This window comes from Phocoena phocoena, chromosome 18 (assembly GCF_963924675.1).
Source record: "Phocoena phocoena chromosome 18, mPhoPho1.1, whole genome shotgun sequence".
Taxonomy (NCBI): domain Eukaryota; kingdom Metazoa; phylum Chordata; class Mammalia; order Artiodactyla; family Phocoenidae; genus Phocoena; species Phocoena phocoena.
Genome location: NC_089236.1, coordinates 6,440,133 through 6,466,820, shown reverse-complemented (window position 1 = coordinate 6,466,820; position 26,688 = coordinate 6,440,133). Strand labels below are relative to the sequence as shown.

Sequence of the window (26,688 nt, the reverse complement as noted above, 5' to 3'; positions counted from 1 at the left end):
CTCGGAGTTCAGATGGCCCAGGAGCCTCTGGACACTCAGGCTGAGGAAACCAAGCCTCTCTGCATTGTCAGAAGAACCGAGGGGGCAGGGAGGATGCCCCTACCCTATGCTGTCCCTCACGCATTGTGAGCGTGGCCCCGAGGAGAGGCCCCAGCCCGGCACCTTCCAGGTCCCCTCAACAGCCAAAGTGGCACCGCTCTGTGGCCCTGGCTCCCTCTGTACTGAAAGGTGTAGACATTTCAGACCCTGGCCGTCTCGGGTCTAAAATGCAAACAATCACATGCTCCATTCTCTTCCAAGACCTCACCTTCAAAACGTTCATTTACACCCTTTCCCTTCTTTTTTACACAATTTTCCCTTCTGCAGTCCAGGTTATAGATCCTTCCTCCCAGACTAATGTCTTCCATGCTCAAGTCTAAACTGGGTACCCAAAACATTACGCGGTGCTGGCGGAGATGCTGTATGACCTGAAAATCAAACTGGTCTCTAACCCCAAACTCGAACTGAAACACACACACACAACAACCGTCACCACCGCCATCCTCCCCGCAAACCGTAAGCCCTTCAACATTCACCAGATGTGGACTCACCTTCCTGAAGAAAAGCTGAGTGGACACGGCGAGTGCCTCAAAGCCCCGGACGGCCTTCCTCAGCTCCCCCTGCACGAGGCCCAGCTGCCGCGCCTGCTGTTCGTACCGCTCCTTCAGCCGCTGCACCAGCTGCCGCTCGGCCTCTCGGGCCTGCGGGTCTGGCTTGGGGGAAGCCCCGTTGCGGGGGGCCGTGGGCCTCTGCTTGGGGTATCCTAGAAAGAAAAACAGTCACCTGTGAGAAAACATTCAGCCCGAATGTGACAACCGCTCCTTATGACCGAAGGATTCCATCAAGTAGCTGACAAGGAATTGCCCATCATTTGTCATTTTAGGTGTTACAAATTAAAAACAGGGACTTTAAATATGGCTCTGTTGATGTGGTCTGAAGTGCAAGGTTTCAGGCTTGGGAAAAAGAGAAACAGACAAAATGGCCCAATTCCTTCTAGCTGCCTGCATTTCTTCCAGGTCTGCTTAGAGAGACTGGAGCAGTTGTGTTTTTTGTTTTTGTTTTTGTTTTCTTCAAGGGGATTCCTCTTTGAAAATGTCTAATGGGAAATCACTCAGTCAATCCAGGTCGAAGTCAGAGTTAACACCTAGCAACTCTTTCACTGGGCATCGGGGAGTAATGCCTACACGCCCTTCCCTCCCTTCAACCCTTTCTTTAATGTCAGGTTCAAGTCACGTGTCTGATGACCTCTGCTGCAGGGATTTCTGGCTTTAACTTCCTACAGCACCCATGCCCTGCATGTGAGCATTCACACCACCTCCATGGCTGAAGGTCCAGTCCCAGCCACCATAACCTCTCACCTTCTAACGGGAGCCCTGCTTCTTCTCATCTTTCACTGCATAGCTGCCAGAATGATCTCTATAAACAGAAAAGAGCCCACGGCCCGCGTGGACCCCTCCCTCCACTCCTCACGCTCCGCTGCAGTAGGAAGAAAGCGCTCGCTCCTTACATGGCCCCCAAAGCCTCTGAGACCCGGTTCCTGCCGCGCAAATGTTAGGGGCATACGTTGAGGAGGCTGCACAGAGGATAGAAGCAGAAGTTCTGCCTGGGGTTGGGGAGGCTTTAAGATTATTAGGCTGAAGCATTAAGGCGTAAAGGCCCAGGAAAGAGCTCAGAGACAAGCACTGCATCACGGTCCCAGACCCTCGGGTAAGCAAGCGTCTTCCTCGGATCGGCTGTACTTCTAGCGTGAGGCTCAGACAGACCTGACACCCCCAGAGAGCCCCTGCAGTGGCCAGTGGACTTACGTTCCCAAGAATATTCTTTCCTTGGCTCCAACAGATCACGTCCTAGAGGACATGACAGGGACACGGACCACACAATCATGAATAAACTTTTAATGTTTCCACAGTTCTTTCGTCTCCCCACTCTGCCTCCAAAACATCAGGGAGTAACATACAGAACAAATCACAAAGCAGTGGCCTCTTCAGTACCTGACACCTTGAGTTGCAGCAGTCATGGGCCTGAGAACACACAATGGCCTCATCTTTTAAGGGGAAAAGATTGTTAATTGATCTAAATACTTCTGATTGTTAATTTAATGGTAACCATACTAACTTTAATCAAATCTTCCTCCTTTTAAGAAATCATCAGAGGGCTTCCCTGGTGGCGCAGTGGTTAGGAGTCTGCCTGCCAATGCAGGGGACATGGGTTTGAGTCCTAGTCTGGGAAGATCCCACATGCTGCGGAGCAGCGAAGCCCGTGCGCCACAACTACTGGGCCTGCGCTCTAGAGCCCATGAGCCACAACTACTGAAGCCTGCGTGCTGCAGCTACTGAAGCCCATACGCCTAGAGCCCGTGCTCCGCAACAAGGGAAGCCACCGCAATGAGAAGCCCGCGCACCGCAACGAAGAGTAGCCCTCCTCACCACAACTAGAGAAAGCTCGCATGCAGCAACGAGGACCCAATGCAGCCAAAAAAAAATTAATTAATTAATTATAAAAAAGAGAAAATCATCAGAGACTGGAATATGACATATCTTCAATTAATATGGCTCAATGGAATAGCAGAATGTGAAATTATTGCTTCTTTAAAACTGCCTTTGCGGCATAAGAGTATACAACATTCCAGAAGGCAAATCAATCTTAATATATACTTAATCCCAACATTCTCAATACTGAAAACAAAAGAAAAATAACCACTGACAAAGTGTGAGAAATTTCACTGCCTGCATTAAATTTTAAGACACAGTCTAAGACCCAAGGCAGACTTTCTTCAGGATTACCGTTTGCCGTTTTATTGCTGTGGCTGGTGATTTTATAAAACACTCCAGTGATTTTTAATGTGTTGAGGTACCAGGTGCCTGACACCATTACAATAGAAAGCACTTCTTTTAGAAATCTAAAGAAATAGTAAAACATACTTCCAGCTCAGTCAATTAAAGCTAACTGCAATCTATAGCATATAGAGTTACCTCTGAACTTGTGGATATTAGTAAATGTTCATGTTGTCCTGTGTTTCTGGCTGTCAGATTTATCCTCTGTTATTATTACCATCATCATCATTATTTTTAGGTTAGCAATTATATTGTAAACAGCTGATATGAAAGGATTTGGTGAAATCCTATTCTTGATGTTTACTTTGATACTGGTGTTGTTATTAAACTGGTTTTATTCACACACTCAATATTTGAGGGTTCTACTGAACACCGGTATACTCAGTCCATATTTCTACTCCTGGGCCCACCAAACCGATGTTCTGAGCCAGGACATTGGCTCCCCTGCGAACATCAGCTTTTGGTATGAACATATCAAGCCAATGTTTAGCCTTACTGTGACATCACACCACCTGATGAAACCAGTCCTTGCATGGCACTCCAGGTTGGCTGCACTTCACAGCACAGACCAATGCTCAGGCCTCAGTGCTAAGACTATTGGAAGGAAACATGGAGAAACAAGGTTGCATGTGAAGTTCTCTATCACTTTTAGTTGAAAAGGGAACTGCCATCTTTTTAAATATTGGGTTGGCCAAAAAGTTCATTTGGATTTTTCTGTAAGATGTTATAGAAAAACCCAAATGGGGGCTTCCCTGGTGGCACAGTGGTTGAGAGCCCGCCTGCCGATGCAGGGGACACGGGTTCGTGCCCCGGTCCGGGAAGATCCCACATGCCGCGGAGTGGCTAGGCCCACGAGCTATGGCCGCTGAGCCTGCGCGTCCGGAGCCTGTGCCCCGCAACGGGAGAGGCCACAACAGTGAGAGGCCCGCATACCGAAAATAAAAAAGAAAAAAAAAAAAAAGAAAAACCCAAATGAACTTTTTGGCCAACCCAACATATCAAATATAACTTTGCCTGTGACTAATGATCATTTGACTGCCGTCAGCATTGCTCCGATCCTCGCTAAAAACAGCATTCTTTTCCTGTGCTGTGGATTTTGTCAAATATGTCTACAGTTATTCCCTGAAGTATCATTCTGTCACTCACTTTCCTGTCCTCCCATATGTCCGACCATCCCCAGGACGGTACGGAAAGATGGCCTCACAGTCTCACCCACGGTCCTGGGGAGACAGAGCTTATGTTGAAAGAAGGTGAATGACACTCAGCCAGCTTCACGTGGTTCATTAAAAATTAAAAAGGGTCTTGCTTCCTTCTGCTGTCTTTTCTTAAAAGCCAGCACATGATGAGGTTTAAATACAAACCTATTTAGAAGTAAAGGGCAAACGGGAACACGGGACAGAAGAGTTGTGAGCCAGTGATCACAGGCAGCTCATGGAGCACACGGTCGGCACTGGAATGACTGTGATGACGGTGACCCACTTCTGACCTCTTACACCCAAACTTCTCTGGAAAAGCCACCATACACGCTTCAAATGAGGGCCATGCCACATCCCCTGAGGACCTTTCCATGCGCTGGAAGATTTTATTACCTCCTTCCCTGTTCTTTGTGGTACTTATATTGCTTCTGGGGAGGTCAAATGTTCAAGGCAGGCAGACATGCCACTGACCTCTGTCTGCAGCCAGGTAGAGTCAAGTTACGTGTGTTTAGTCTCTTTCCAAAAAAAATCAAAACTCTGGTCGCCTAGAATATTCTGATTTCCATCCAGTTAAACTAGGAAACTGAGATAGCCTCATCCACCAGAGGGCAGGCAGCAGAAGCAAGAAGAACTACAATCCTGCAGCCTGGGGAACGAAAACCACATTCACAGAAAGATAGACAAGATGAAAAGGCAGAGGACTGTGTACCAGATGAAGGAACAAGATAAAACCTAAGAAAAACAGCTAAATGAAGTGGAGATAGGCAACCTTCCAGAAAAAGAATTCAGAATAATGATAGTGAAGATGATCCAGGAGCTCGGAAAAAGAATGGAGGCAAAGATTGAGAAGATGCAAGAAATGTTTAACAGAGACCTAGAAGAATTAAAGAACAAACACCTAGAAGAATTAAAGAAAAAACAGACAGAGATGAACGATACAATAACTGAAATGAAAAACACACTAGAAGGAATCAATAGCAGGATAACTAAGGGAGAAGAACGGATAAGTGACTTGGAAGACAGAATGATGGAATTCACTGCCACAGAATAGAAAAAAGGAAAAAAAATGAAAAGAAATGAAGACAGCCTAAGAGACCTCTGGGACAACACTAAACACACCAACATTCGCATTATAGGGGTCCCAGAAAGAGAAGAGAGAGAGAAAGGACTGGAGAAAATATTTAAAGAGATTATAGTCGAAAACTTCCCTAACATAGGAAAGGAAATAGCCACCTAAGTCCAGAAGCACAGAGAGTCCCAGGCAGGATAAACCCAAGAAGAAACACACCGAGACACATAGTAATCAAACTGACAAAAGTTAAAGACAAAGAAAAATTATTAAAAGCAACAAGGGAAAAACGACAAATAACATACAAGGCAACTCCCATACGGTAAACAGCTGATTTCTCAGCAGAAACTCTATAAGCCAGAAGGGAGGGGCATGATATATTTAAAGTGCTGAAAGGGAAGAACCTACAACCAAGATTACTCTACCTGGCAAGGATCTCATTCAGATTCAATGGAGAAATCAAAAGCTTTACAGACAAGCAAAAGCTAAGAGAATTCAGCACCACCAAACCAGCTCTACAACAAATGCTAAAGGAACTTCTCTAAGTGGGAAACACAAGACAAGAAAAGGACCTACAAAAACAAACACAAAACAGTTAAGAAAATGGTAGTAGGAACATACATATCGATAATCACCTTAAATGTGAATGGATTAAATGCTCCAACCAGAAAACACAGGCTCGCTGAATGGATACAAAAACAAGACCCGTATATATGCTGTCTTCAAGAGACTGACTTCAAACCTAGGGACACATACAGATTGAAAGTGAGGGGATGGAAAAAGATATTCCATGCAAATGGAAATCAAAAGAAACCTGTGGCAGCAATACACATACCAGATAAGATCGACTTTAAAATAAAGAATGTTACAAGAGACAAGGAAGGACACTACATAATGATCAAGGGATCAATCCAAGAAGAAGATATAACAATTATAAATACATATGCACCCAACATAGGAGCACCTCAATAAATACGGCAAATGCTAACAGCGATAAAAGAAGAAATCGACAGTAAGACAATAATAGTGGGGGACTTAACACCTCACTTACACCAATGGACAGATCATCCAAACAGAAAATTAATAAGGAAACACAAGCTTTAATGACACAATAGACCAAATAGATTTAATTGATATTTATAGGACTTTCCATCTGAAAACAGCTGATTACACTTTCTTCTCAAGTGCACATGGAACATTCTCCAGGATAGATCACATCTTGGGTCACAAATCAAGCCTTGGTAAATTTAAGAAAACTGAAATCATATCAAGCATCTTTTCTGACCACAATGCTATGAGATTAGAAATGAATTACAGGGAAAAAAATCGTAAAAAACAAACACGTGGAGGCTAAACAATACGTTACTAAATAACCAAGAGATCACTGAAGAATTCAAGGAGGAAAGCAAAAAATACCTAGAGACAAATGACAATGAAAACACAATGATCCAAAACTTATGGGATGCAGCAAAGGCAGTTCTAAGAGGGAAGTTTATAGCAATACAATCCTACCTCAAGAAACAAGAAAAATCTCAAATAAACAATCTAACCTTACACCTAAAGGAAGAAGAGAAAGAAGAGCAAACAAAACCCAAAGTTAGTAGAAGGAAAGAAACCATAAAGATCAGAGCAGAAATAAATGAAATAGAAACAAAGAAAACAATAGCAAAGATCAATAAAACTAAAAGCTGGTTCTCTGAGAAGATTGATAAACCTTTTGCCAAACTCATCAAGAAAAAGAGGGAGAGGACTCAAATCAGTAAAATTAGAAATGAAAAAGGAGAAGTTACAATGGATACCACAGAAATACAAAGTATCATAAGAGACTACTACAAGCAACTCTATGCCAATAAAATGGACAACCTGGAAGAAGTGGACAAATTCTTAGAAAGGTATAACCTTCCAAGACTGAACCAGGAAGAAATAGAAAATATGAACAAAGCAATCACAAGTAATCTGTGATTTAAAATCTTCCAAAAAACAAAAGTCCAGGGCCAGATGGCTTCACAAGTGAATTCTATCAAACATTTAGAGAATAGCTAACACCCATCCTTCTCAAACTCTTCCAAAAAACTGCAGAGGAAGGAAAACTCACAAACTCATTCTACAAAGTCACCATCACCCTGATTTCAAAACCAGAACAGATACTACAAAAAAAAAATAAAGTTACACACAAATATCACTGATGAATATAGATGCAAAAGTCCTCAACAAAATACTAGCAAACAGAATCCAACAACACATTAAAAGGATCATACACCATGATCAAGTGGGATTTATCCCAGGGATGCAAGGATTCTTCAGTATATGCAGATCAATGAATGTGATACACCATATTACCAAATTGAAGAATAAAAACCATATGATCATCTCAATAGATGCAGAAAAAGCTTTTGACAAAATTCAACACCCATTTATGATAAAAACTCTCCAGAAAGTGAACATAGAGAGAAACTACCTCAACATAATAAAGGCCATATATGACAAACCCACGGCCAACATCATTTTCAATGGTGAAAAAATCAAAGCACTCTAAGATAGGAAAAAGACAAGGATGTCCACTCTCGCCACTATTATTCAACACAGTTTTGGAAGTTCTTCTCTAGAACTAGAGAAATAAAAGGAATACAAATTGGAAAAGAAAAAGTAAAACTGTCACTGTTTGCAGATGACATGATACTATACACAGATAATCCTAAAGATGCCAGCAGAAAACTACTAAAGCTAATCAATGAATTTGGTAAAGTTGCAGGATACAAAATTTAATGCACAGAAATCTCATGCATTCCTATACACTAACAACAAAAGATCAGAAAGAGAAATTAAGGAAACAATCCCATTCACCACTGCAACAAAAAGAATAACATACCTAGGAATAAACCTACCTAAGGAGATAAAAGACCTGTACTCAGAAAACTATAAGACACTAATGAAAGGAATCAAAGATGACACAAACAGATGGAAAGATATACCATGTTCTTGGATTGGAAGAATCAATATTGTGAAAATGACTATACTACCCAAAACAATCTACAGATTCAATGCAATCTCCATCAAATTACCAATGACATTTTTCATAAAACTAGAACAAAAAATCTTAAAATTTGTATGGAGACACAAAAGACCCTGAGTAGCCAAAGCAGTCTTGAGGGAAAGAAACGGAGCTGGAGGAATCAGACACCCTGACTTCAGACTATACTACAAGGCTACAGTAATCAAGACAGTATGGTACTAGCACAAAAACAGAAATATAAATCAATGGAACAGGATAGAAAGCCCATAGATAAACCCACGCCTAATCTATGGTCACCTAATCTGTGACAAAGGAGGCAAGGATATACAATAGAGAAAAGACAGCCTCTTCAATAAGTGGTGCTGGGAAAACTAGACCGCTATATGTAAAAGAATGAAATTAGAACACTCCCTAACACCAAACACAAAAATAAACTCAAAATGGATTAAAGACCTAAATGTAACACCAGATACTATAAAACTCTTAGAGGAAAACGTAGGAAGAACACTGTTTGACATAAGTCACAGCAAGATCTTTTTTGACCCACCTCCTAGAGTAATGAAAAAAACCCCAAAAATAAACAAATGGGATCTAATCAAACTTAAAAGCTTTTGCGCAGCAAAGGAAACTATAAACAGGATGAAAAGACAACCCTCAGATTGGGATAAAATATTTGCAAACGAATCAACGGACAAAGGATCAATCTCCAAAATATATAAACAGCTCATGCAGCTCAATATTAAAAAAACAAACAACCCAATCCAAAAATGGGCAGAAGACCTAAATAGACATTTTGTCAAAGAAGACATACAGATGGCCAAGAGGCACATGAAAAGCTGCTCAACATCACTAATTATTAGAGAAATGCAAGTCAAAACTACAATGAGGTATCACCTCACACCAGTTAGAATGGCCATCATCAGAAAATCTACAAACAACACATGCTGGAGAGGGTGTGGAGAAAAGCGAACCCTCTTACCCTGTTGGTGGGAATGTAAATTGATACAGCCACTATGGAGAACAGTATGGGGGTTCCTTAAAAAACTAAAAATAGAATTACCATATGACCCAGCAATCCCACTGCTGGGCATATACCCAGAGAAAACCATAATTCAAAAACACACATGCACTTCAATGTTCATTGCAGCACTATTTACAGTAGCCAGGCCATGGAAGCAACCTAAATGCCCATAGACAGACGAATGGATAAAGAAGATGTGGTACATATATACAATGGAATATTACTCAGCCATAAAAAGGAATGAAATTGGGTCATTTGTAGAGACGTGGATGGACCTAGAGACTGTCATACAAAGTGAAGTAAGTCAGAAAGAGAAAAACAAATATCAAATATTAACACATATATTTGGAATCTAGAAAAATGGCACAGATGAACCAGTTTGCAAGGCAGAAATAGAGACACAGATGTAGAGAACAAACATATGGACACCAAGGGAGGAAGTGGGGGGGGCTGGGGGGATGAATTGGAAGATTGGGATTGACATATACACACTAATATGTATAAAATAGATAACTAATAAGAACCTATTTTATAAAAAAATAAATAAAATTCAAAAAACAAACAAAACAACAACAAAACAAACACAGACCTTCAAAATGGGGCTTAGTGATGGTTTGGGAGTCGTTAAATGAAAGAGTAAAAGTACTAGTTTTTTACTCTCTGACCCTTGTAAACTTCCCAACTGTTAATGAGGCTTATCCCCAATGCAAGTGTTCGATGTGAAATATATGAACAGAAATACCTAGACCAGTGTCTTGCGGTGACCTTCAGACAGACGATTTCACATGTGCACTTCATGTCATGTGTTTTGTGGGGACCAAACTATCTGACGACTTTTACCGAGCACCTGCTCTGTGAATGACACATGCATGGCCCAGTGGATATGCAAAGGAATGAGGTCCTGCCCTTGCTGGTAAGCAAGCGTCAGGAGGGGCCCGGCCGCGTCTGGGTTTCTAGTATTGATTCCTCACCGGGGCTCTCACCACTCAAGCGCACTGCTGATCCACTCTGCAACATCTCTGACAGATCTCACGGGTTTTGGGGGGCATACCCTAAATCTAGAACATTCTCCCATTATCTCGGTCTTGCCCCAGTCACATCCTACTCGTTGCATTACTCTGATTAGGGGCAGAGAGAATCTACAATGGTCCCAGTGACAGCTGACAGCCCAGAGGAAAGAGCTAGTAAACTTATATTGTTACAAAGGTGAATGCAAACAGTTTGCGTGCAAAGGCTGAGCGCCAGCAAGAACACGACCCTTCAAAGTGGAAAGAGAACATTAAAAATTCATCTGCAGTCATCTGGTCACTATCCAGAGGATTCTAATGGATGGAAAAGCCTGGTTTAATTTTAAAGCTGGAAGCTTAACTGACATTATAACAAGCAAGCTGTGCAGCACTGGGACCTGCATATTTATAATCTCAGAGAAGGCCCCGGATCTTATTACTTGTAAACGAGAAAGAAAAGAATGAAAGGACACAACTTTGATAGCCCTCCAGCTTAAGGAAAAGCACTTCATAAGTTTGGTCCACATCCTAACAGAGAGGGGGTCTGTTTCTTGCAGGCTAGCACCAGCATGACACCCCGGGGAGCACCCCAGGCCAAATTCTTTGTGGTCCTGGACAGGCTTTATTTTTCTTAAACTGATCTAAATTTACTTCAGAAAAATCTGCCCAGCGGCACACTCCCTTCTACTTAGCACTGGCACTCGTTTGCCTGCACGTGGTTAGTGGTGGGGAAAGGTGAAGGGCAGACGGCATCACGGCAGGAAATTTCCTTCCGGCCAGTTCCGAGCACGGGTGAGGGCAGGAATTACTAAATTGGGCAGCGCCCGGCCGTATAGTAAGTACCCTAGAAAGAAGAGGTTTACCTTTCCCACTCCAACGAAAGAGCAGACTTTTCTATTTTGATGTATAGAAAAAGAGAGAGAAAAAAAAAGGATGTTACAAGCAGAGTTTCCAAAGACAACTATGAAAAATCTGTTACTATAATCCACACTCTAGACAAAAATTGATGTAAAATAGTCTCATCTTCAGGAAATTTCTTATTATTTACCAGAAGTACAAGTGCTATTTATGAAGGTAAATCTGATTGCCTCCTTTCTTTGAGGGTGAAAAATCATGGTTTAATAGTATTATAGCAATTGCTTAGTTTTTATATTAAAAATTATAGCTACTTCTGGCCAAGATGAAGTAAGGATGGGATTTCCCTTCTCATCTGAAACTACCCAAAACACCCGAACAAAATATATAAGTCAGTGGATTTCAAGACATTAAATATTAGGAAATGAAGCACAGTGATCCCCAGAGTCAGAAAACAAATGAGGTGCCCCCCACAATCCCTACAATCACCTGACCCTATGGCCTGGGTGGCCTTCCAGGCCATGGCACAGAGAGTCAGGAAACCCACGGGGAGCCTGGTGGCTTCCCCAAGTCGGGAAGGTGGAGGCTGGGGGCTCGGGAAGTTCAGAGGTTACCAGTCAGAGTAGTCAAGAGGACAGAGACAGACAGAGACACACAGAGGGACCCCTCGAGTATCTGGACAAGTCTGATCAGTGCAGCCTGTGAGGACAGTGTCCAAGGCCAGGCAAAGCATTCCAAGCAGGATTAGAGGGAACACTCCCAAGAGCTCACAGGAGGCCAGGATTAGTTCTTGTTCCCACTGGTAGAGTGGAAGACCTCACAATTCCCGGGGCATCTGAACACCTGGGAGGGTCATGCCCTGGTGCTGTGATCAAATCAGCCTTAGAGTGATGGCTAGTCGGGACCATGCAACAAGGCTGATGAGAAAGACCCAAGATGCTCAAACTCTTTCCAAGTCACATAGTTTCACCCAAGAACAAAGCTTAAGAATATTTACAGGATTAAAAAAATCCAGTACCCAAAAAGGAAAAATTCACAATGTCTGTCAGCTAAAAAAATTTTCAGGCATGCAAATGTGCAACCCATAATTGGGAGGAAATGCAATCAATTGAAGCCTGCCAAGAAATGACACCTATGATTAACAGTTATTGTAACTATATGCCATATATCAAGAAGCTGGAGGAACGATTGAACATGTCAAGCAGAAACAAATAAGACAAAAAAAAAAAAGACCTAAATAAAAATTCTAGAGATTAAAACCTCAAATGTCTGAGATGAAAAATACACTGGATGGGATTAAGAGTAGATTACACACTGCATAAGAAAAGTTTAATGACATGGATTTTCATAGCAGCATTACCCATAGTAGCCAAATGTTGGAAACAACTCAAATGCCCATCAACCGATGAGTCGATAAACAAAATATGATATATCCATGTAACGGAATATTATTTAGACAAAATCAGGAATGAAATATTGATCCACGTTTTGACATGCATGAACCTCGAAAACATGCTAAATGAAAGAAACTGACAGAAAAGGGCACATACTGTATGATTCCACTTATATGAAATGTCCAGAATAGGCAAATCCCTGAAACACAGAGGAGAGACCAGTGGTTGTCAGGGGCTGGGGAAAGCAGCGGGTGGGGAGTGACTGCTGAGGGGTGTGGGTTTCTTTTGGGGGTAAATGCTCTGGAAGTAGTGGTGACAGCGGCACAATTCTGTGAGTATACTAAAAACCACTGAATTGTACACTTTAAAAAGGTGAAATGTACAGTACGTGAACTACAGTTCAGCTAACAAAAAAACTCAATCAGAATGTTCTGATAGACCCATCTGGACATGGGGACTCGGGGCGTTTTGCTGCCATTTTATCAAAATGCCAGGGTCAAAACAGCTGCCTCAGAATGTCCTGTGTCCCTTTAAAATATGCTTTCTGTTATCAAGAAGCTTAGAGTCACGGAAGGGTAATAGGTCTGATATGCTGGTGCTTTACATGTGTTATCACTCACCTTCCCCATGACCTGCAGCACAGACATAATTCCTATTTTACCAAAGAAGCAGCTGAGACTCAGAGAAGTTATGTTATTTGTCCAAAGTCATATATCACGTGAGCTACCGAGCCAGGATTTGAACCTGGTTCAGTCTATTCTTTTGGGCCAAGCAACCTGGCAACCTTTAGAATTTGCAGAAGAGTTTCTAGGGAAGGCAACTCAGTGTAAGCATTTTCAGATGCAGGAAGAGAGCCAGTAGGAATTGGTGTCACAGAGTTGGAGGAAGGAAAGTTTCAGGAAGGGAGTGATCAATAATGCCAAATGCCACAGAGATATGATAAGGAACAGGACATGTCCACTTAGACTTAATAACCAGGAGGTCACTTGTGGCCTTTGCAGGGCAGTGGAATGGGCGGGGTGGGGTGGGGTGTGGCGCTAGCCGGCAGCGAGGGGAGGAGTCCCTTGTAAGCAAAGGGACAAAGACGGGGATCATGGAAGACTCTTTCCCAAGCCTGGCTACAAAGGTGGGGAGAGAAGTGGGTCAGGGGAATTTTGTTGTTATGGCTTGTTTTGTTTCGGGGATGGGACTGATGACATAAAATACAGTGACTGTCCTCAGCCAATCTACAGATCAGCAGGGGAGGGAAGCACACCTCAACTTCACCAGCCACTCCTCACCCAGATGACAGTAGAAGGTTCAAGGCCTGATACAGTTATCCCTGTTCCAGTTCACCTTCTTCTTTGGTATCCAGTAATCTGAAGAAAGGAGAGTCACCCTCAGAGAGGGATGAAGGAAGGAAGGAGGCGAGGCTGGAACCGAAATACTATGCCCCCAGGTCTGTCCACTATCCATTACATAGGTTTCTATTCACCACAGCTGGCTTGAAATTCCCCTGTGGTAATCTGGACTTGTGTTTCTGCACCCTTGCATACATATCCTGCTGTTTTGAACTGAATGTTTGGGTTCTCCCAAAATTCATATGTTAAATCTCTAATCACCAATGTGATGGTATTTGGAGGTGGTGCTTCTGGGAAGTAATTAGGTCATGAGGGTGAAGCCTTCATGAATGGGATTAGTGGTCTTAAGAGAAGAGACACGAGAGAGATGACCTCTTTCCCCCACATGATGACACAGCAAGAAGGCATCCATCTGAAAACCAGAAGAGGGTCCTCACCAGTAGCCAAATCAGCCACTACTTTGATCTTGGACCTCCCAGGCTCCAGAATCATGAGAAATACATTTCTGTTGTTTAAGCCACCAGTATGGTATTTGTTATAGCACCCTGAGCTGACTAAGACACCTGCAAAACGCCCTTGAGTGTGAGTGGAATCTGTGAATATGACAATTACGTAACATTATAAACAAAGGGGGAGATTATCCTTGGTGAGCCTGACCTAATCAGGTAAGCCTGTTAAAAGCAGAGTTTTCTCCAACTGGTTGCAGAGTGGGAAGTCAGAGATTTGAGGCCTGAGAAGCATTCAACACACCATTACTGCTTCGAAGATAGAGGGAGCTGCATGGCAAGGAATGAGGGGGCCCTAAGAGCTAAAAGTGCCCCTACAGACAGCCAGCAAGGAAACAGAGACCTCAGTCCCACAACTACAATGAAGTGGTTCTACCAGTAACTTGAATGCACTTGAAAGTGGATTTTTGTCCAGAGCCTCTATTCAAGAACTCAGCCTAGCCGATACCATGATTTCAACCTTGCGATACGCTGAACAGAGAACCCAATGAAGCCACACCTGGATGTCTGACCTGTGGAACTGTGACCTATAGAACTAATAATTGGGTGTTATTTTTAAATTTTATTTATTTATTTTTATATTTATTTTTAGCTGTGCTGGGTCTTCGTTTCTGTGCGAGGGCTTTCTCTAGTTGCGGCAAGTGGGGGCCACTCTTCATCGCGGTGCGCGGGCCTCTCACTATCGCGGCCTCTCTTGTTGCAGAGCACAGGTTCCAGACGCGCAGGCTCAGTAGTTGTGGCTCACGGGCCTAGTTGCTCCGCGGCATGTGGGATCTTCCCAGACCAGGGCTCGAACCCATGTCCCCTGCATTGGCAGGCGGATTCTCAACCACTGCGCCAGCAGGGAAGCCCGGATGTTATTTTTTCAAAAGAAAAGGGAAAGGAAAAGATTAGCAAACATATAGCAGGAGAAACTAGCCAAAATTAAACACACAGAGAAAAAAGACAGAAAGAAATGAACAGAGTATCAGTTTGGACAGGAGTGGGGCAACTACCAGGGGCCTAACATATACATAATTGGAGTCCCTGGAGATAAGGCTGTTAGGGTGGAAAATTTCTGAAGAAATAATGGGCAAAATTTTTCAAATGTGATGAAACCTACATACCCACAGATCAAAGAATCTCAAGAAAATTCGAGCACACACACAAAAAATCCCACAAAGAAAATGACACCAAGCTATAGTGTAATCAATTTGCTCCAAACCAGTGATAAAGAGAACATCTTTTTTTTTTTTTTTTTTTTTTTTTTTTTGTGGTACGCAGGCCTCTCACTGCTGTGGCCTCTCCCGTTGCGGAGCACAGGCTCCGGACGCGCAGGCTCAGCGGCCATGGCTCACGGGCCCAGGCGCTCCGCGGCATGTGGGATCTTCCCGGACCGGGGCACGAACCCGCGTCCCCTGCATTGGCAGGCGGACTCTCAACCACTGTGCCACCAGGGAAGCCCAAGAGAACATCTTTAAAGCAGTCAGAGAAGAAAAAGACACAGAGGCACAGCGAAATAAAGATCAGGATGACAGTCCATTTTAAATTGGGAACCATTCAAACCAAAAGACAGTGGAACAACATCTTTAAATACCTCAAGAAAAATATAATGCCAACTTGAATTCTGAACAAAATAAAAGTATCTCTCAAAAATGAAGGTAAACAAAAACAGGAAGATTTTATCACCAGGAAACCTCCACTATAAGAAATTCTAAAGGAAATCCTTCGGGCAGAAGAAAGATGATACCAGATAGAAATCTGGATCCACATAAAGGAATGAAGAGCACCAGCAGTGAGAACTAATTGAGTAGATCTAAAAGACTTTTGCTTAAGAAGAAAACTGAGTGCTGATAATCAAAAATAACAATGTAGTGTGGGTTTATACACAGAACATACGTAGAAGGAAGATGTTTGCTAACAGTAGCACAAATGCCAGGAGGAGAGAGATGCCAGCATACTGCTGTAACTCTTATACTATATGTGAAGCGATATAATACCACTTGAAGCTAGAATGTGTAAAGTTAAAGATGTAGACTCTGAACCTTAAAACCACCACTAAAATAACACGACAAGATATAGGTAGCTAATACATCAACCAAGGGGAGGAACGGAATCATAAAAAATAAGTAATGTAAAAGAAGGCAGTAAAATCGGGGGAAAAAAGAACATGTGGGATAAATAGAAAATAATAGCAAGATGGTAGATTTACTCCCAATCAAACCAATAACATTAAATGTACATCAAAGGTAGAGATTTAAGACTGGATAAAAATGGAAGAGCCAATGACAAACTGCCTATAAAAAACCAAGTTAAATACAAAGAGAAATAGATGAAAAGGAGAAGTATGGAAAGAGGTATTCCATGCTGAAATGAATAGAAACCTGAGTGGCACTATTAATATTGAATAAAGTAGACTTCAGGGAAAAGAATATCACCAGGGATAGAGGGTCATTTCATAACGATAGTGGAAAATTCATCAAAATGATAAACAACCCTAAACATTTATGTACCTAATAACAGAGCTTCAAACTACACAAAGCAAAAGGATGATAGAGCTGAAAGGAGAAAGACAAGTCCCCAATTATACTCTGAGATTTCAATAACCTTCTCTCAATTACTGATAGAACAGTAGACAGAAAATCAGTAAGGCTATAGCATACTTGAACAATGCTATCAACAAACTTGAACTATGACACTGTAGAATATTCCACACAGAAACGGCAGAAAAGGCATTCTTTTTAAGCACATATGAGAGATTCACCAAGACAGCCCTTGGTGTGGGTCATAAGACAAAGTCTCAATAAATTTGAAAGGATTGAAGCCATCCGAAGTATGTTCTCCAACCACAATGGAATTAAATTAGAAATAAAATCAGAAAGATCTCTGGAAAGCCCCAAATATTTGCAAACTAAAAAAACACATTTCCAAATAATCAAGGGGACATAAAAAAATCAAAAAGGGAAACTTGAAAATACTGTGAACTCAATGAAGATGAAAACCCAATATATCAAAATTTGTAAATTATATATCTAAAAGCAGTATATAGAGGAAAATTTACTGTACTAAGTGCACACCAGAAAAGCAGAAAGACTTCAGATTAATGACATTAACTAATTAAATCCAGTGTAAGCAGAAGAGAAATAATAATGGTCAGAGTAGAAATCAATTGTATATCCTTCTGCAAAAAGAGAGTCAAGCCATACCTCACACTATATACAAAAATTAAATTAAATGGATCATAGACTTAAATATAAAACCTACAACTATAAATCTTTTTAGAATAAAATGTAGGAGAGAATCTTTGTGACCTTGGGTTATGCAAAGATTTTTTAGATAACACTCACAATATGGTCCATAAAAGAAAAAAAATATGAATTGGACTTCATGAAAATTAAGAACATCTAATCTTCAAAAGACATTGTTAAGAGAAGCAAAACAAGCCACAAATTGTGGAGAAAAAACTGCAAATCACATAGCTGAAAAAACTGCATCCAGAATATAGAAAAACTCTCAAAATTCAATAAAAAGAAGACCAAAAAACCCCAAATGGCAAAAGACTGGAATATATATTTCATCAAAGAATATACACAGATGTCAAATAAACAAGAAGATGCTCAACATTATAACATCATTAGTTATTAGGGAAATGCAAATTAAAACCACAAGATACCACTGTGTACCTACTATAATGTATACTATTAAAAAAACTGACCATACCAAGGGTTGGCAAGGATGTGGAGAAACTGGATCTCTAAGACACCACCGATGGGAATAAAAAATGGTAAAACCACTTTGGAAAACAGTTTGGAAAACTTTTAAACAGTTTTAAAAAGTTAAACACATAGCTACCATATGACTCAGGCATTCCACTCCTAGCTATTTGCCGAGAGGAGTAAAAGCAGAAGGCCATACCAAACAAGACTTGTACAAATGTGCATAGTAGCTTCATTTATAACAGCCAAATCCTTGGGGAAAAACCCCCGAAGTCTCTCAATAGGTAAATGGATAAACTGTGGTATTTACACAGTGGAATTCTATTTACCAATAAAAAGGAATGGACTATTGCCACGTGGATAGATCTCAAAAAAGCCATGCTGAGTAAAGAAGCCAGATAAAAGTAGAGTATATATGATTCCATCTATATCAACCTTTAGCAAATACAAACTAATCTTTAGGGACAGAGTGGGGATTGGGGTGTGGGTGCAAAGGGCTAGGTGGAGAGGATAGCAAAGGGGCACCAGGAAACTCCAGGGGATGGTGGACATGTTTGCCATCTTGACTGTGGTGATGGTTCCACATGTGCATACATATGTCGAAACTCACCAAACTGTACACTTTCAGTATGTGTAGTTTAATCTTTATTAATTATATCAAATAAAGATGTTTCAATACAAAATACCACACACTTTTTTTTGCTTCGTATTTTCTTGGCATAAATATTTCAGTCCTTTTATTTTCAACCTTTTAGGATTTTTTTTTTTTTTTGGCCATGTGTCATGAGGGATCTTAGTTCCCCGACCAGGGATTGAACCCGTTGAGGAACTAAGATCCCTGCAATGGAAGTGTGGAGCCCTAACCACTGGACCACCAGGGAATTCCCTAGTATTCTTATATTTTAGGTGTGTACTTTGTAAAACAGTCTAAAGCTAGATTTTACGTCATACAATGTGCACTTAATAAATACTTGTGACTGTTCAATAAATGAATCCAGTCTGGTAATCTAAATCTGTGATTTAGTCTCAGAGTTTAGTTCATGTTCATTCATTATGACATCTTTAAATTCATTTCTTTTTTTAAAAAAATTAATTATTTTTGCTGTGTTGCTGCGCGCGGGCTTTCTCTAGTTGCGGCGGGCAGCAGCTCGGCTACTCTTCGTTGTGGTGTGTGGGCTTCTCATTGCAGTGGCTTCTCTTGCTGCGGAGCACGGGCTCTAGGCACGCAGGCTTCAGTAGTGTGGACACGGGCTCAGTAGTTGTGGCGCACAGGCTTAGATGCTCTGCGGCATGTGGGATCTTCCCAGACCAGGGCTGGAACCCGTGTCCCCTGCACTGGCAGGCAGATTCTTAACCACTGCGCCACCAGGGAAGTCCCTGAATTCATTTCTAATACCTTATTTTATTCTTTCAATTTCTTCCATATCCCTACCTCCTCCCTTCCTTCTTTCCTCTCTTTCCCTCTCCCTGTTTTCTTTTTCCTTTCTCCCTCTCTTGCCTTCATTTATATAGATTTAAATTTTTCTTAACCCCTCTTTTCAACTTTTCCCCTTACTGGTTCAGAACTCTATTTTATTGGTAATTCTAAAAATGTTAACATGTATAGTTTAACTTAACCAAGCCTGAAATTACACAATGTAAAACATCTTTACTCTCTTATTGGTGCATAGAATTCCACTGTATGAATACCACAATTTATCCATTTACTTACCATATAAGGACCTCACTCACAGTGGCTTATTTCCTTGTGTGTGTAGCAGTTTGACATTTTATTCACCAAGTGGACACAAGTACTGTAGCATTTTAAGTTGAATTTTCAGACTGTAGTGGTAGCAGGCATTCCAGCTCCCTGATTGAGGCAGGGCTGATTGAGGTGAGGATTTCCTAAAGGAGGACTGGTTCCCTTCCCACCTTCTCTCAGAGCCAGAGCACAATAGGCCAGACTCCTCCCGCAGGGTGAGCTTTTTTCCCTTCCTAATTTGTCTAGTGACGGTGTTGCCCTTCAGAAATTCCAGATTTATGAAGGTTCTCCGATCTCATCTCCCACCCTCCTTAGGCACTGGGCTTGTAATAGGGAAGAACAAATCTGACTCCATATTGGATCTGTTTCTTTTGCTTTGCTGCCTGTGCTTAGCCATGCTGGCTCTGCACCTTTTGTAAAGGAATGTTGCCTATAGCCTGAACTATACAGGATAGCCTGTTCTCAAGGCGCTGCTCTTTAAGAAGGTCATTCTTATAAAGAAAAAATGTTGCAGAACAGAGAAGAGCATCTGTCTTGTTGGAGGTTTACAGGAACAGCCTGACCTGACCGACACGCACAGCTGCAAGAACCAAGGATTTCGAACCAAGAAGTCTGCGACAACTAACCGCGCCCCTCCCTTACCTTGCCTTTAAAAATGCTTTGCTGAAACCGTTTGAGCAGTTGGGGGTTTTGTGGGCACAAGCCACCCACCTCCTTGCATGGCCCTGCAATAAACCTTTCTCTACTCCAAACTCCGAAATGTCCGTGTTTGGCCTCACTGTGCAGCGTGCACACGAACTTTCGATCGGTGACAGGTTTTGTCTCCTGACCCTCTCGTGTGTGGCTTTGGATTACTTCCTATACATTTTTAATTTACCAGAAATATTAAAAAGTTCACTACTCTCCAAGCTTTCTGGTTAACAGTGTGGTAACTAAGAGTGCAGTTTTGGGATTCAGAGTGTCTGCATTCACACCAATACTCTACTACTTATTTCCTGGGGCTCTGGGCAAATTAACAAAAATCTCTGTACCTCACTTTCCTCACGTGTAAAGGGAGAGGCAATAATAGCACCTGTCTCCCAGTTATTGTGGGCCTTAAATGCATGGATATATCTAAAGAGCTTAGGACTGTACGTGGTGTACAGTAAGAACTCAAACACTAGCTGCTATTACTGCTACTACTTGTGTGCTTAAAGAAAACGTCCTGAGGGTATAGGGCACTCTGTTCTACAAAGGGGTTGATACCTTACAGCATGAGTTTTCTTAATAAACCATTTTCAGCTTTCATGTGACATTACGTAGCTTATTCATCTCAGGATGTAAATAAACGAAATAACAAGTATTTGATATCTACCATTTATTTCTCTGTTTTTCTTCTTTTGGGGAAATATTCTCTCTTGAAGTTAGATCTCCAAAGTCTATTTTTCAATTATAAATTATTTTATATTCTGTTGGAATAGCAGATACTCCTACACAGAGAAGATTCTACCACTTAAACGTAGCATAACATTCTGTGTTTTAAGACAAAATGATGCCAACAGCTGGTTCATTTCAGCTAGAGTCAGAACACATCCATACGTTTATGTCAAGCCCTGGAACCATCACTCATACCACATGGGCTGGCACTGCTCCACTAATGACATTTGAACACAATAAACTCCAAGTTCAAGTCTCCGCAGATAACACAGTTCACGTTTTTTAAATACCTGGCGAATGAAGCTTGGCGGCTGAAGCCGACATTCTCTTAGGAGATGAAACTGCAGGTTTATTAGCATCTTGATCTTTCTGTACTTCTTTCTTCGTTCCTATATACAGTTTAAAAGGAGAAAAAGAAACAAAGAGAGCTCATTACAATTGAAACAAACACAGATTGTTTGTGCAAAGGGAGGCTTAACAAAAGGCACAGAGAACAAAATAATATTTGGGTGATTTGTTGCTATGGTCACCACCCCCTGTGCTTCAGGAATGACACACTTGTTTATAGCAGAGGGAATTTCGTTTTGAGTGGTCAGAGGAATAAGTACACTGCTGTCTCTGATTTGATGAAAACCACCCCTATCTCTGGAGGTCACCGCACCCCAAAGACCCTGACAAACTATCTGGGAATTAAAATTGTGCTGTCCTCAGTCTGCCTGCCTCCTTCTGCCAAAACAAATTTTCATGACATGGAGAAGGAAGCTGTAGCCGAATCTAACTGCTAACGACTCCAGCATTATGAGAGCCGAGCCGCGGGGGACACAGTCTGCCTCTAATTAACTTCCACGCAGCTCGTCCACCGAGGTGACCTGGACAGCCTCTGAGCTCTCTCTCTGCTGCAGCTGAGCCTTTGTAGAACCTGCTGGCAGAGCCGGCTGCAGCAGCACGGGACAGCCTGAGCTCGGGCCATGTCTAAGACCAGGCACTCAGGACACAGCACCGTTTCTCCCTTGTGTGCTGGGCACAGACCCTCCCTGTCACATCCCCTTCATCACAAAGTCCAAGAATGATGGATGGAAAATCAGGAATAACGCCGACCTGGGTGTACCTAAACCCGTCTCCACCTCAGCACAGTTTATTATGCCGTTTCAGAAATAAACCCTCGTGATGGTGATGGCTCCTTAGAAGCGGAACACAAACTTCCCACTTTGCCCCACGCCCTGCACCCTTACTCCTCTTCCAGAGGTAACCAGCTAGCAATTTGGCGTTTACGCTTCCAAACCTTCTTCTAGGTATTTCTAAGTATATCTACCCAAATATAAATACAGCTATTAATTAGCTAAATGCATCCCATACTGCAATTTCTTTTTACATATCCACACTTTTGAAGATCTTTTTCATATCAGTGCATTCATAGGTCTTTAAAAAAATGCCACATCATATTAATGGGCAAAGATGTACCATAATTTACCCATCCTCCTGTTGACGAACGTTTAGGCTGTTTGCACATGTTAGCTATTAAAATACCTAAATGTGCTATAATAAACATACTTCTACTTGTTTCTTTGTACGCATGTACCAGTATCTTTACAGGATGAATGCACACATACACTTTTGCTGGATTAAGATCCTGCCCATTTGCAATGCTACCAGACGCAGCCCAACTGCCCTCCACGAAAAGCTACTAAATTTACATTCCCAACCAAGTGTGCGAGGCCAGTTCTTCCTACACGCCCCATGCCCTACCGGCACTGAAGTCTCATCATTTCAATTTTTGCCAGACACTTGGAATCTTTTCAAATTGGTCATGGGCATTTCTTTATTTGAAAATTGCCTAATCAAACCCTCTGCCCATTTTTCTTACTGGTGTGTAGGAACTCTTCATTTCTGCTGGATATTAATCCCTTGCCTGCTATACAAATTATATTTTCCAGCCTTTCACTTCTTACAACTTATTTAGAGTACCTTTCCTTGTACCGTAGTTTTAAAATATTTAAATGTTCAAATATGTCAACTTTTCCCTCACAGCTTTAAAAGCACTATTACAGATCATTTATACGGATGTGTGCGTGCAAGTGTGTGTGCGTGTGTGTGTGTGTGGATGACTGGGAAGAGATCATTTCCAGGCTTTGGAGAGGGAGGCAGGTATCTGGAGCCAACCTCTCTGTCCCTGTCTCCTTTTCTGGCCACCTGACTGGGCTACTGCTTCTCCCGACACCATCGGACCTGCCTCACCCCTCTCTATCCTTGTCCACCTGTCTCCTGCGGTTCTTCCCACACACCTGTGAGCACCTCCTCTGTTTTACCGCCTTTGGACAAACGGTTTCAGTCTTGTTGGTTTACCTCTTCTAAGGTCTGAGCTCCCTTTTGCATGTCTAGCCACTACTTTTTTTCTTCCTACTCTCAAAAAAGGTGCTTCACGCATTTAGTGAACATACCCCAAGCCTCTCCCATCTCAGCAAATGGCTCCACCCTTCACTCACTGTGCTCAGGCCGAACACACAAGGAGTCACCTTGTTTGGCTCCCAGCCCCCATTCAGTCCATCAGCAAAGCTTGCTGGATCTCCTCGGTGAACATCTCCCAGGTCTGACCACTTCTTCCCCCTCCCCACTGCCCCTGCAGAGCCCAGGTCACCATCGCCCCTTCCTCCTTCTTCAAGGCCTCCCACCGGCTCTGCTGCCACCACCTCCGCCCCTCTACTGCATATGCCCCCAGGGCAGCAGGTGAATTAACTTCAACCCAACTTAGAGCAAGTCATCCCCAATCTCAAGACCCTCCTCTCACCTCCCAAGCTACTCAGAGTGAAATGCAGACTCCTCGCCACACTAACAAGGCCCTACAGACCAGCGCTACCCAACGGAAATACAATGTGAGACACTTATGTAATTTCAAATTTTCTACCAACAACATGTAAAATGTACAAAGTCCAGTGCAACTACCTGTAATAATATGTTTTATTTAAACCAACATGCTGAACATCACTTCAGTGTCCAGCACTGGTCATATTTCAAGGGCTCACTGACTGACTGTGGGCCAATGAACAGCAGAGCCCAGAACTGCTGGTCCCTAGGCTACATCAGACACCTGTGCGAGTTCATTTTATGTGTCAACCTGATGGGGCTACGGTTGCCCAGACATTTGGTCATACCTTATTCTAGATGAGAGTAACATTTGAACTGGTAGACTGAGTAAAGCAGACTGTTCTCCCCAGTGTGAGGGGGCCTCATACTATCTGTTGAAGGCCTGAGTAGAACAGAAGGTTGGGTAAGAAGGAACTTCAGCTACCTGACTGGTTGATCTGGGACATCAGTCTTCTCCTGCCCTTGGACTGGAACCTACACCATGGGCTCACTGACTGCATGTCTTGAGACTTCTCAGCCTCCATAATCATATGAGCCAATTCCTCACAATAAATCTCTTTTTATATATATGTATTCTATATTCTATAATATATATAATATATACTATACTATACTATATATGTACTCTATACTATATTCTATAATTATATATATACTATATATGAGTATATGTATAGACATAATTACATATTTAAAATATATAATTTTTATATATATATATATATATTTATAAATATATTAAAATATATATTTTAAAAATATATTTATATATTTATAATTATATATTAAAATATATTACATAAAGTATATATGTAATAGTATATATGTTATTCATAATAAATATAATAGGATATTCTGTATTATAAATGTATTAATACATAAATATATATTATTTTCCTATATAAAATATGCTATGTATGTACGTATGTATCTCCTACTGGTTCTGTGTCTCTGGAGAACCCTAGCTAATACACACACACACACACACACACACACACACCCCTCTGCACCTGCTCACACACTCCAGCCACACTGCCAGCCTTGCTGGTGCTCAGACTTGTTGTACTTCCTCCCATTCTGGTCACGTTAGCTTGAGCTCCTTCTGCGTGGAATATGCTTCCCCGAGACCTTAGGCTTGGTTCACTCATCTGCTCATTCAGGTCTCTGCACAGATGGCAATCTTCAGGGAGACTGTGCCTGACACTCCAGGTAAAACAGCCCTCCTGCCACCTGCCACTCTGCCCCTCACCTGCTTCATTCTTCTTCACAGCACTTGTCACCGCCCAAAACATCCACACATCTGTTTGTTTACTGTCCACCTTACCCACTAGGACATAAACTTCAAGCAGAGGACACACCCTGCCCCGGACAGCGTGGCCATTCAGTCTATGCCCCACTGTCCGCCCATCTCCTACCGGGCTCTTTTCAAGGCAGGCCATGTCCAGGCATTTGGGGGTTACAGAAGGCTGGACCGGCGGGGTCCTGAAAGCCCAGCCCTGACTCCACTCCACTGAAGCCACGCCCACTCTGCAGAGTATCCCACTTATGGATCATCTCACTCTTCTATTGCCTCCCTCTGCTCAGATTTTAGGTTTCAACGAACACAGAAAGTCAGCCAGACTCCTAGGAACTCAGAAGGGAAGAGTTAAAGGCCAAAGTGTGTGCTAAACACAACACTTTAAGGGGTAACTAAACGTAAGTATTTATTCAGAGTCTCAATAGTTTCCATCCAGCCTTCATGGAGTGATATCTGGCAGCTTCCATCAAAAATTTAAACATTGATAGACTTGACCCAGCAATTCTGCTTCTACAGATCTCTCTTTGGAATACTTCTACAAGTGTGAAAAGATGTACATTTAAAGACATTTCATACATTATTCACAACAATAGAGATGTATAAATAACCAAAAATGCACACAGGGGAATGATTAAATAAACTACTGTATAACCATATGATGTAGCACTATGCCACCATTAAAAAGAATGAGGTTGTTCTGTATTATACTGGCATGGAAAGACGTCCATGAGAAATAAATTAAAAAGCTAGCTGTTGAAGAGTATGCACGGTATTATCCCATTTTTATGACGCAAAAATGTTACCTGTATTATAGTTGTAAATATATAAAAATAACTGAAAGGCCATTTACTAGTTTTTTTTTCATTTACTAGTTTTTAAATGTTTTTAATAATGGTTACTTCTGAGAAGCAGGATCAAGGGAATTTTACTTTTTATTTTATATGCTTCTGCATTATCTCCACTTTTAATCATGAGCACACACATTACTTTTATAATAAAAAATAAAAGGCATGAAACCAAAACCAAAATGAAAATAATTTATCAGCTCTCTGAAAGGATAAGGAAGGAAACCAGCCTAGTGCAACCAATTCTACAAGAATAACTTTGAGCGGAAGTTTCACGACCCTTCCCCCTGGGAACAGAGTGCTGCCTGGAGAATCCCATGTGGTTCTGGGGCTCTTGATGGCACAGAAAATTAAGGCAATTAGTCAAGACTTACAGTTGTTCTTTTAGTTTTCTTGCAATCTGGACTCAGCTTAAATGTTTTTTGAGTATACCGTCAGCTTTCGTTTTACTCTGTTAAGATCCCAGAGTACCTAGCAATGCCAGTTTTGGTCTCACGGTTTTCCTGCTGCCCCTCTGGCCACTCTCCCTTAGTCCTTTCCCTACGCCTAGTAAAGCTG

At 41.9% G+C, this 26,688-nt stretch overlaps 1 protein-coding gene across 3 annotated transcripts in view; it reads right to left on the bottom strand.

The window, feature by feature from the left end:
- MTUS2 (microtubule associated scaffold protein 2) overlaps positions 1-26,688 on the bottom strand; it is a 342,336-nt gene that overhangs the window by 111,042 nt on the left and 204,606 nt on the right. For all 3 annotated transcript variants that reach the window (XM_065896120.1, XM_065896121.1, XM_065896122.1), the window contains 2 exons: positions 21,417-21,515; positions 591-802 (listed from right to left, as the gene is read on the bottom strand). In XM_065896120.1, coding sequence (XP_065752192.1) covers positions 591-802; positions 21,417-21,515 — 311 coding nt within the window. The remainder of the gene's footprint in view (positions 1-590; positions 803-21,416; positions 21,516-26,688) is intronic.